Consider the following 12,910-nt stretch of genomic DNA (forward strand, 5'->3'; position numbering starts at 1 on the left):
ACCTAAACGCTGTCATTCATGGAGCCAACTCAAACTATCAATCAAAACCCTGTCAGTCTAAACAAGTCTGAAGCTTGAAAAAGTTTGCTTTAGTTGGCATTTAACTTCCCCTTGGCATCCAATTCTTAGCTTTAGAGTATCTTACACAAAATAGGGTTCATTTTGAGTCTAGCTCTGTGAGGTATTGTGTGTAGTGGCCTGACCTCAGAGAAGTTTCAGCTCCAACTTGCAGATGTACGAGTGAACAACATAAGCAAAGCAAGCAGTTCCTAAGAAAGGACATCTGAACAGTTTGTCAGGTCTCTCATTGTTTCAGAGAGCACCATTTCCACATTTCTGTAAGTAAAGAAAAAAAGTGGGTGTTAGAGGGCTGATAATTTCTCATGCGGCCTCTGTTGTCTTAAAAAAATGTTTAAAATACATTAGTGATAAAATATGCTATCAGCCAACAAATTATGAATCTACAGGTTCTGAAACTGCAAAGATAGTTATAGTACTTCTGAAATCATGTATAAATTTTCCCCTGAAAGCCAATGTTTATGGAAAAAGTTGTAATGTAAGCAAAAACTTTATGCCTCACGTTACATCTAGAACATCAACATAATATTTTTAAAGGTGACAAAGGTAACCTAATGGATCACATCATTTAGGTAATAGAGAGATGCAATGGACAAAGAAAATAATAACTATGTAACTGTTATGATGTCTAAAGTATGTGTCATTTGGTGGATTTGAGCTTGGAGCATATAAAGCAATGGAAAAAACTGTAGTTTGCTTCCAAACCTATCTGCAACCGACAGATCACAGAGATCAAGTCAACAGGTGGACCTGAAAAATAAAATGTCAAGATGCCAAGGTACAACTGACTGTAAGAGACAGCAGCTAATACTGATCTTTTATTTTACTGGGCATCTTTGGAGGAGGAAATTAGAACCTCTCAAGGCAAATAATTTAATAGAAATAAGGTGATTCAATAAGGAATGAAAACCAAGGATGAATTAATAATGACCAACATAAAATACCAATATCTAAACATTTATGTATGACAATGATACTATAATTTAGGCTTTTACAATACAGTGCATAAGAGCATATTGTGTTTTCACTTAAGCACCTTTTTTTTTTTTTTTTCCCTGTTCTGGCACATTATTCATTTTATTGTAACATATCCATCATCTCTTTGGGATATTAAATGCCAAAACAAACTTTGTTTTGTAATCTAGGTCTCCAATTTAGAAAGTTCTGCTGTATTCCCCAGCATTTACAGATTATGTATGGTATATGTTTGCCATATTTGTAAGTTTTATGTTTGTAGTTGAATTTCTATCATCTTTAAAATCATCAGTTAAAAAAGCTAATCTGTGGGCAGAAAAAAATTTTAAGTTTCTCCTGCAAAGCTGTGACCACTGTCATGCCCCAGATGAAGGGGGCACATAAGTCCCTTGAATAACATGTTTAAATTTTTATTTCTACTGCTCTCTGTACTACTTTGAGCCTTTTTTCTCCAGACAAAGCTCAATCTCACAAATCCTTTCCATTCATGTCTTTTAAAAGGGGAACACTGAAACCAATTATGTTGAAAATATTGTCCATGCATTGAAGAAAAAAAATATAGGGATAGAAATGTAACTATTTTTGTGATGTCTTTCTGGCCAGAGTGTAAGAGAAAGAGGCTCTCGAAGAGCATGCCTGCCATCAGATCCCTGCTCTTTTCATCACCTTTCAGCGCCTCTGAAGAGCTCAGCTTTACAAACATGACACCAACAAGATGCTGTGAGGTAAGAAATTCCTGTGCCCCATTTGGTGCCGTTCACTTTATTTTCTGTGGTTACTCAAGCGCCTCCGGGACAGGCGACGCTTGAATGTTGAGGCATAAGCTGCAGAAGAAATTTCAGTAACTCCAGGGTGAGTTGCTGGGAAGCGGCTATGTTTTATACCCAGTCCCCGTTCCTTGACAGCCCTGCAAGAAACCCAGCTGTGCGTTTAGGCGCGTGGCTGCTCACACATGCAGCAGGGTAAAGCCACCCTAACCTAGCTATGGGGGTTCATGGGCCGTGGGGATGGAGCGCAGGGCACGCAAGGAGAAAGCCAGAGCCGGGTTTGACCAGCCAGGAGAGGCGAGGGGGGGGAGCGGGGGGTGCCCGGCTGCTGTTTTCAGCCACCTAAGGGGGGGTTACAGGGAAGGCAGAGCCAGGCTCCTGGCAGCAAAAGCATAAGAGGCCACGGGTGCGAGTCGCTGCGAGGGAAATCCCAGACGCCGCCCTCCGTCCCTGGCTGCCCACACTGCCCGCCCGGGACCGCGGGGAGCAGGTACGGAGCAGGCAGAGCCCTGGGCACTGGCTGCCCAAGGATGCCCAGCCTCGGCGATGGTACCCTTGGGGGCTCGGGATGCTCCCGGGCTGGGCTGGGCAGAGGTAGCTGGCTGGGGTACCCCGGAGACTAGCTCCTCTGGGTGTCCATCCTTTAAAAACAAAACCAAAACCAACAAAAAAAAAAGAAAAAGAAAAAATATTTTTAAAAATTGTTGGGTATTTGTTTGTTGGGGGTTTTTTTAAGTCATCTTTTTGCACTTGAAACAGTCGTGGTGGGGCCAGCCAGGCTGAATAACGGGATCGGTGGTTTGTGGGGGGCTAGCGCTGCGGTTCAATATACTCCCGGAGCTGTCAGGCTGGGAGCGGAGGAGGGCTTGCTTGCGAGTGGCTTTTTAAACCCTGGGATTTCAAAGGCTCCTCGGGATGAGTCGCAGCTCAGCAGTCCTGCACAGGGCGGTTGTGCAGAGGGAAGGGAGATGCTTTCGGCTGAACCCAAAAAGTACGTGCCAGGAGGAAGGCTTCAGAAAGTGGGAGTGGGGCAGGGAGAAGGGAAGGGAGCATTTCTTTTCTGCTTTGTTTTCTAAGGAATGGTTTAAATTAATTGCTTCTCCTTTAAAAGAAGAAAAAACCCAACTCTCATTTAAGTTGTTTTGATGTAATTAATTTTGATTTATTTTTTTGTGCAGCTGACCCAGCTCTCCCCAAAGGGAAATGTATTTTCTTTCTGCTGTTTTGTTTAGATTTTTAGGATGCATTTGGAGTTTGGTTGATGGGAAAACTGGCTATGCAGTGGAGGATGTAGCAGGTGATTGCTTACTGTGGTACTTGTTGCGTCATCAAGATCTACTTGATTAAACCTTATTGTGATCTGGTCATTAACAGCAGGAAAACTTCAATGAAAAAGGAAATATAAATGAAGTCCTAAAGCAGATTTCAGAGTTGTTATCCTTTTGTGGAGCCGATTAATGTAATGTAAAGTGACCTAAATGAAGTGCTGTTTATTGTTTATATGTTTAGCTGGGATTATTTGAAAACATTCATAAAGAAAAGAGGATTTTCTTGTGCATTGAAAATTAGTTATGATGATTTGGGGCAGAAGACTGAGATAGGTCAGCAAACTAAATATGAAGAATTTGTGTAGCTCTGTCGTCATAGCCCCCCACCCCTGTATACTCCTGACCTTATACCATTACAATACTTTGTATAGATAGAAGATCTATAGATAGAAGATTTCCTCTTAAATCTTTGATAACTTGCCTGGGCTTAATTTCATTAGCCAGCCCAGCCCTGGCATTCAAAGAAGTCTACCAAGAATATTTGTTTCTCCTTCTAGTCTTAAGAATGGAAGAGAAAGGATTATGGGAATGATATGGGAGAAACTCCAGCTTGGGAGGGAAGCTGTGGATGTCATCTCATTGCAGCAGGTCATTGTCCTGGAATAAATCAGAAAGAAAAAAGTTGGGCAAGCTTTTTATAGAGTCCTCTTAAGTAATAAATAAGTGGCAAGTGAACAGGAGTTTGAGCATGTAACTCCAAATTATTTAAATGCACTGAGTGCATTCTGGCACTGCTGAAGGTCTTCACTTTTAATTGATTTTCTCTTTTAAATCACATCATGGTGGTTTTGTGGGTTATTTTTGCTGTTAAACTTTCTCTAAAGTTTCCTAGGAAATCCAAGATCTGTTCCCTGTCATTACATACTCACCAAATTTTTAAACTACTTCGCATTCTGTATTACTTTCTCTTGCCATAAACTTAGCTGTTCAAAAACATGTGTATGTGCAAATATAAATCAGTAAGTTGATCAAGGGATTTAAAGTTGAAATTTTTTTGGCATTGTTTGACTGCCTTCAGAGGTTGCAAATTATCCCCCCCAGGATGTCTTGTACTTTCAACGTGCTGATGTGCTGGGGTGCTAGCCTGCAGAGAGAGTGTGACTGCTGAAGATGTTGTGCTTAATCTGGCAGTCCTTGGCCAAGCAGAGTTTGAAGCAGAATTCATTGCATATGCCAGACTGGGCCCAGAATAGAAATGTGTGTCTGCATATCATTGCAGGTGATTAAATGAGGCTGATAACATTCCCGAACCACCGGAGCATGACAAAGCAATGTTAATAGATGAGGTGATTCAGCCCTTGGTATCAATGTACCCAAGAGTTTCTCAAAGATATGCAAACATAACAAGAAACATGGAATTGCAAAACATTGCAGCTGCAATACAAGCCAAGCTCTCTGAGCCCTGAAAAGTAGGAAATCTTAGTATACTGGTGCAAGTGAATGGAAGGAGTTACTCATAATACAGCTGAGAGGCAACAGTCAGGCTGACTTGCACAAACTGGTTGCACTCTACCAAAGCACTCAAGAATAGGGCTGCTAGACACTTTTTATAAATACTGTGATGAGGACAGTCACCCTGGGAAATATTGAAATAAAAAGATGTTGTTCAAACTTCATGTGCAGCTTTGGTAGATACTGGGACTTGAGAGAGTGCTTAGCAAGTAGATAACTACTGGATGGTAGTCAGTAGTTCAACATGTGAGGTGGCACATGCAGAATGCATGGCATGGTTCGAGTATGCGGACTTGAGCTGCTGTGCAGCTGGATCACTATGTACATTTCTGGGGCAGCCTGCTGTAGTGAGGTCTGAGCCTGGAGTCACTGGCTCTCCTGCTGACAGCAGACCCAGGGAATGGTATCAGATGTTTTGTTTGACAGCATTTGCAAAGTTGAAACATACCCTAGTAGAAAGCCCAAGAAATAGGGAGATGGACCCTTCTGATGTTTGCCGTGGAAACAGACAGAGCACTGCAAGAGGCTGCCGAGTTTAATGGAGGATGCAGACCAGGAGACTTCAGTGTCAGGTGGGGGTGTGTGCCTGATGCCTATAGAAATTTATTGACTGCCATCAGCACAGCTGTGCTGCTAACAAAATGACTGGCTAGATGAAACCTAGTCCAACCTGATGGGCTGATGAAAGGAACAATGTTTAAACAGCTACAGCTAGTCTAGGACCAATAGAGCAACAGGAAGGAGCCTGCTTTCTTTGTGCCCTGTTAAGTTAGCAATACCTGGAAAACAACTTGATCTCAAGTGAGAAGAAAGTTTATTTGTTTAACTATAAAAAAAGACAAAGTACTTCCATTGAACTTTCTGCAAAGTATAACTCTAGTGATCAATAAATTACTTGCCCTTTTTTTTAGAAAGAAAAAATATGCATAGTTTCTATGATTTCTATACTGAAACTTGTGCTAATATTCAAATAACGTAGCTGACTAAACCTTCACTGTGATAGAGAAAGAGTGAACATGGTTTAGAAACATGCAGTGCTGGCCTCACCATGCCCTCGCTGACATAAAAGGCCCCTCCCTCCATGGCATTGCAGTAAACCATTGCACAGAAGATGAACATTAGCAAATGAAGGTTAGTGGTGACAGCAGGAGCACCAGGGAGCCCCTGGATTAATGCTGGTGCTTTGGAAAACTCTAGTGGTGCTGCTGCAGGTAAGTGCCAGTCTGTTACTCCTAAAGCAGCTGATGAGGAAAGACAGGTTGTCTCAAATGCTGGAGGGCTGCAAGATCTGCAGTATTTGCAGTCCCTCCTCAACAGTGCAGGAGGTAGCAGTCTGATGGTATCCTGGATGATGCTTCAAGACCCTTAGATAATCCATTTGCAATAGAATTATTTTGTATTCAGCCGTAATGACTTTACAAGTGCTGTGAAATTGCTTTTCAACTCTGTTATTAGCTCAGTGTTTACGGTTTGATCACAACAAAACTAACAGCAATAAACTACTGTTAAAGTTCAATATGAGTTTGCAATTAACAGTAACTATTTGTTTTCAATGTGGAGAAATCTTAAATGAGTATCTCACCCCCACAGCTGTTGTGTGCAGATTGTCCCTTCACCCCTTTTTCCATGGGGAGATGTTCTTTAGGGCAATGCTTTTCTGGAGTTGGGTGAACAGAGAAAGGGCCAGTGCGGGCTTAAATCTAGTATGAACATGACTAGAGACGCACACAATACTTTTTTAGACTTACTTTTGTTTGTTTTGTGAGATTCGCTGGTGCATATTACTTTGCTGGCTTGCTTATATGCTTTTTAAAAATAAAGGTTCAGAAGGAGCTAGTTTTTTCTGAGATGAGAGGTAGGGTTCTGCAGAAAAAACTTGTGGAGAGTCCCTGAGGCTTTCTGACTTGGCACGGTAAAAACAGGTTTGAACCTAACCAGCTTATGGGCTTCTTTTTTTGTAAAATGGCACTTTCTTCTTAACTCAGAAAAGAAAGCTGCCTTGTGCTGAGATTTTCTTTTCTGGTAGCTCATCATGGTTCCAACCTGATGCTGCAAAGGCAATGCAGGGGTTGCTTCAAATGCACCCCATATCTGGAGATTATTGTGAAGGTGAGAGGAAGATGATGTTTCCTAATATAGATATGCTAAAACTTTGTTACCCTTTGTAGAGTCTTGAAAAGTGGTCTGCAGAATTAAAACAAGAGACTGCATTAAAACAACTACATCGTCCCTATTTTCAGTGTGCTACACATGGCAGTGGAGAGGGAAAGGATGAAGCTCCTTCACTGCTATATCAAAGTTGTCTTGATGTTTCTCCAGATCAAAGTAAAGGCACTTGCTTTTGTGTGACATATTGTTTCTTCCTCCAAGATGAGCACTGCCATGAGACAATTAAGTTCGCTGAGAGATACAGAAGTTGCTTTTAATATATATACCTACTCCCACCAAACGTGCCAAAGCATGCTCTGTTATTTTAGTATTTTATGAATCTGGGAGTCTTTTGATTGCTGTAATTTCTCTCCAATTATGCCCATATAGCAGTTCCTTATTAGCTTGCTGGTGCTGCTTCAATCTTCCTCCGAAATAAGTCTTCAGTATTGCAGTAGCTTGCTAATCATAAATGGAGTTGCCAGTTTCACTTGCTCATTGGACGTTGGTCTGTTTGTTCCTTTAGCAAGGCTAAATCCACAAGGAATTCATAAGTGCTTCACCCTGCAGGCGACTAGAAAAGCAATGACCTCCTTCCTGGATGAGAGTTTGTTTTACTCTTGTTTTGGAGCGTTAAGGGAGGTTGTGCTACTGTCAGATGCTTTCTGGCAATAAAGATTTGCCTTTCAATGCAGACATGGGTCATCTTGAATATATCTCACCTGATAATTTCTTTCTCTTCCCAGTCATCTCCATTATCTCCATTACCTGTGGTGGCTAGGTGCTTTATTCTAAACAGAGTACTTAGAGTATCTAGTGGGAATCTGTCAGGCTAAAATGCGTAGGCCATTGGACTAAACAATGTATCAGTCATCCAGTTACATTCTCTAAAATTAATCATAAAATATTCCAAAGCTAGATTTTCATGATACTTGGGCATCTAACAGTGCAGATAAACACCAAAGAGTATTTTCAACAACACAGGAAAAGTGGTGTATTGCCACCAGTGCAATCAATAGGTGTGAAGTGCTTAAAAACCTCTGGAAATCTGTCTTTTCGTGCCAGACTTAAAGCCACAGGAGAAAAAACTGTTACAAATGAAGTGGAGCACTTACTGCACCCTTCCTACCCCAAAACTATGGTCCCTGTACAGATTATCTATTGAAGTTAGTCTGCAGCGTCTGGGTGCAAAAGATGCATAAAAGTTCATTTGGCTTTTGTTGTCTGTCCCCAGTTCCTGTGAAGGTAAAAGAAGGTAGGTAGGAAGAATTTCAATTTACTGAGACAGCATACCTGTCCTCAAGTAACTGAAATAATATTTCATTTTACTTATGGCTTAAACCCATATTTTTTAACTGTATGTCTTCAAGGGTTTTATTCCTGGCATCATGGAGTATTTTAGGTTGCCAGGGTGGTCGTCAAGTCCCGCTTCCTGCTCTAAGCAGGGCTAACTTCAACATTTTTAGATTCTCTATGGATGAAGATTGTGCAGCCTTTCTGGGCCCCTGTTTCTGTGCTTCACCAATCTCACTGAAAACTTTGCCTGCTGTGACTTGTGTCTGTTGCCTCTTGTCCGTTCACTGTGCACCTCTGGGAAGAGTATGGCTCTGCTTTCTGCATACCCCCCTTCCGTGCATAGAGGAATATTAAACAGAAGCAAACAGATATTACATGGAAATAGTCCTCAGCTTAGAGTGATTAGACATTTCTTTGATCTAAACAGAAACTGAATGCTACAGTGTTCATACTAATATTACAATTGTGCTTGAAGTTAGCAGATTGAGAATGTGCACTTGCTGTATTCCCCATGTTCTTCCCCTAAAAGCATCTGTTGCCAGACACCATCAGGTGTAAGATATGGGAGTTGGTGGGCCTCTGATCTGACGACTTTTAGCAGTTTTCATGTTCCTAAATGTACATGACGGAATGATGCAAATGGCATCAAGAAGCGGGGGAGGGTGTGATTTAAAGTGCCCTCCACCCCCACCCTACCACCCATGACCAAAATTTCTTGTTGAAATATGGAAATTACCATAGCTGGCAAAGAATATCTCTGGTTTCAGGCCTTCAGCTAAGAATATTTCCTGCAGAAGAAAAATCAGTTTGTTTATAAATAGGGAAATGTAGATAGTGAGATGGATTCTTTGGTAAAAGTGCAGTTCTTTATGCTCAGTTAGTAAAAATTGTACATAAAACTTCACTGAAATGTAGTTAACAGAGGGAGGGTATTTCTACTATTATCATTGTGCTTTCTTCATCATTCACCACACTTCATCATAGGTGACAGAATAGAAAAAAATACAGAGGAGAGAATCCAGCAGGAACCAAGTGACCACACTGATGAAAAATATTAGCTATATGCATTTTTAAAAGTAGCATCAGAAAGACTATATAGGATTAGTATAAATTATTAACATCTTGCCTTAACTGGTTTATTAGAGTGTGTTTTCATTTTGTAATCACCCTTTGAAAAGCTGATGTCAGCTGATGATTTTTTTTTTTTTTTCTCCACAGTCCTGAAAAATAAGCACATGTTTTCATGGGATCTGTTTAAAATGCAAGGCCCACTTTTCAGAGCAGTTTCCGCACACAGATCTTCTGGCAGCAGCTGAGTGGGTCTCCCCAGGCAGCAGAACAGTGCAATGAAAAAACTGTTAACGTCTAGATGAGATGCATGAAGCCAGAGGTGGCTGGTGAAGGATTCACTCTTAGTTATCAACAGTAAGGAAGAAAATATTCTCTTTTTTTAAAATAAGATATAAAAGTCTAGCAGTCCAGAAGCCAGAGTATATGTTCAAGCTTTTTGAAACCTCAGGGCAGGATGTATATCCACTGGCACAGATCAGAATTTCAAAATGTGGTGCCAACATTTGTGGACAGACAAAGACATTTCCTCATGTGCTCATGTTAAAACCAGTAACGTGAGCATCACCCGGCAGTCGCGCTCGCTGCTGCTCGGCCTGAAGCCGGGGGCTGGAGGAGCAGGAGAGGGCTTGGTGCAGGCAGGTGATGGGTACTGCTGCACTGCGTTGCCATCAGTGAACAGTGGCAGCCCATGAAATTGCTTTTGATGTGTGGTGGGCAGGCTGGAGTGGGGGCATCCCGGTCAGAGGCATCCATGGGCAGTGGAATGGGAGTGGCAGTCAGTCGTCTGGCAGCCTGGGATGAGTAAAATGGACCATGATGAGCTACAGGAGCTCAAAGGAGGTGGAGAGGGGAGAGCAGCTCAGGTGAAGAGCCCGTGTTATGCCAAAGGGTTACAGTGCCAGTGGTTCAGAGCACTCTTGCCACCAAGTGGCAAATGTAGAATAAAGGGATTTCTTTTTTTAGGTGAACTTCGTGTGATTATCAAAGAGCTGCAGTTAGCAGTAAGATGCTCAGAAGGACAAAAATAACCTATGACAGTATGATGCGTAATAAGATAAAAACTTAAATATTTGCTGTAGCGTATAAATGATTTCTCCCTGAAGACTGCAAAATTTCTTATATTGAAGGAAATAACTCCGATATCATATTTTGACTACATATACTTTTCTTTAACATGGTCTAATGCTCTAAAAAATATATCCTGAGATTTCTGCCTACTGCTTTGTTGTTGCACTGTCCTAACAGTTATCCAGTCCCTCTTGGCTGAACAAATATGCACTGAACTGTAATAGTCCAGCTAATTTTGATGCAGTGTTAGCATTGATTAGATTGTTCAGCGTGCTGCCTGCCTAAGCACGCATAGCTTGTGTTGTAATTTGAGGTGCATTTGGACATAGCATCAGATAATTTCAAAGGCATTTATGGGCAAGGGGACAATATGATGAGTGTCTTGGGGGCCACATTAAGGATTGGCTGTGCTGGTGTGCAAGCCTGTGAGAGATGAGAAGAGAAAGATGGACTGAGCCCTCACCTTGATTGAGTATTAATAGCTTCTGGTAGTGGGCATTTATTTGCTTGTTTTTCAAAAACACTTAAGTCATGGTTGAATTTGGTTCTTCTAGGTTTTGCGTTCTCAGGTTAGATTTGGATGTGTTTAAATAGAGCATAAAATTTCTGTAGAGGAAAATGTTGTGAAGACCTGGTTAATGTTACCTTCTTGATTATACAAGTACACCAGTACCGGAACAGAAATGCCCTCAGAAAATATGCCTTTGGTATCTTGCTTTAAAACTTTCAGGTCTTGGAATAAAAATCTATTGCCTCAAGGTTTGATTATAGTAACTCAGATTAAGGCAGGGGAAAAAGTATGCTAGTTACTTGCCAGTGCTTCGCCACAAAAACAAGGGAGTGAGTAACACAGTGTTCCTCCCAAGGCCAGGTTGTGCAGGCACACTGAGTAGAATAACTTGTAAAACTTCGAGTAAGCCGTCATATTTGCTAACCCCTGCCCAAGTGGTGCAGAGAGTGCTCAAGCTGGAACACAAGCCAGTTTGTTTTTCAGCTGGGCTGATTTTTCTGTTGTTGTTTTCTTTTCTTTTTCTTTTTTTTTTTTACTCAGAGAAGCAAATGTGTCTTTTATCCCTGATTTCAGTGGTGTGGCTGGGGATGTACATAGAAAGCAATGTCCATGGGCTTTCCAGAATAGACTTTACATTTTAAGGTTCTTTCAGTCAGTCTCCAGAGAGATGAAAATATGCCCTTAGATAGCTTTGTAACAAGCAGACAGATATTAAAACTTTACTTATTTTCATTTTTATTGTCTACTTCTGATTGCTGTATTATTCTCATGTGAATAATTTCTATATCATGTCTTAATTATAAAACATATGAATTATCAATACCCCTTGCTTACATCTACTCATAAAGCTGGATATGTGGACATCTGAGTTTGCCTACCTAGTTGAGTATCTAACTGGTTTATTCTCATGATACTGAGAACTTGATCAGGTTTTGATGGTTTTTCTCTTTGGGGTTTTTTGAGATTTTTCTACCCCACCAGCCATGTGCCATTAGATTTCTTGCAACTGTAAGACGTTTAAGCACAGATATTCAGGGCCTGAAAGAAAGCATCTTGTCAAACCAGGGTCTGTGCTAAAGATGAGAACTTAAGGATACATACCCCAAATGAGTCTTGAAGTCAAATATTAAATGCTTTTTTTCAACTGGCTGTTCATTTCAGTAACAGCCCAGCAGCACTTGCTAGAACGGAATTAACTAGATACATATTTTATTACAGAAAAAAATTCTCAGTTTTTTTCCACAAACTAATGACCTCAGTCTGGATAAATACACGTCTAGGTCTGGAGCAGATGCCTGACTTTTGTCCCTGGCTGCCTTTGCTATTTGTCCTGTTGTACACAGCACTGGCAGTTCGTGTTTTTGTTTGTCGCTTTTGGATGAACTGCGTCAAATTCACATTTCCATTTGCTAAACCATTTGTCTTCTTGATTAAATGCACGCTATAAAAATGTGTCTGAGTGCTCCTGGCTTTGGCATGTGAACTGATTGGAATGAGCTGTGGAAGAAAAGTGTCGCCCGGAGACTGATAAGAAAAGTAACTTTTCCACATGTGGATGATCACGGTTTGATTTGACTTTCTGACCAAATTAATCTGTACTTACTGTGTGGTGTTGTAATGCAGTACTGTTAACCAGAATAAGCAAAGTTGTTGTTTTGGGTTTTTTTGTTTGTTTGTTTGTTTTAATACCCAAAGGTATTAACAATATTTTCCACAAGTGTTCATTTTAAATAAATCATATTTTGAAAAAAATCTTACTATCACTAGCTCTACTATAGTCACCACATAGCAACAGTCTTCTGTTTGCTGATTCAAGAGTTCCGACATACAAGATATTCATTAAGCCCCAAATTTTGTCATCATTTAAAACCAGATGGTGCTTCATACTGAAATTACCTCTTACATTGACAACCAGTGAAATTTCAAGGAACTTAGCAAGTATTACCTGGTAGCTGGCACACAGGGGTTGTTCCTATCTCATCATACCTAAGTATTGTTTACTACTTTTTTTGAAAATTTCCAAGCGTAACTGTGTAGACTTAAGTTTTTTGTACAGTAAAATCAAACTTCTATGTTGCAAATCCACATAGCGGGTCAGTGCAGGGAGGCTGCTAGGCTGTTAATTCACTCCCTTATTAGTGCACATTAATCCCCCATGTAAGCAAGCCCTTACTTAAGCTCATTTCAGTGTAAATCATTTCCACGAGATGAGCTTG

General features: G+C 40.8%; 1 protein-coding gene across 1 annotated transcript in view; it reads left to right on the forward strand.

Annotated features, from left to right (window-relative positions):
* Positions 1–1,685: 1,685 nt before the first annotated feature.
* The window catches only part of LOC104843306 (melanopsin-like), a 40,346-nt gene continuing 29,121 nt past the window's right edge, over positions 1,686–12,910 (forward strand). Inside the window, exon 1 of the mRNA XM_010586166.1 lies at positions 1,686–1,778. Coding sequence (XP_010584468.1) covers positions 1,686–1,778 — 93 coding nt within the window. The remainder of the gene's footprint in view (positions 1,779–12,910) is intronic.

Source organism: Haliaeetus leucocephalus, unplaced genomic scaffold (assembly GCF_000737465.1).
Source record: "Haliaeetus leucocephalus isolate CR32 unplaced genomic scaffold, Haliaeetus_leucocephalus-4.0 Scaffold140, whole genome shotgun sequence".
NCBI lineage: Eukaryota > Metazoa > Chordata > Aves > Accipitriformes > Accipitridae > Haliaeetus > Haliaeetus leucocephalus.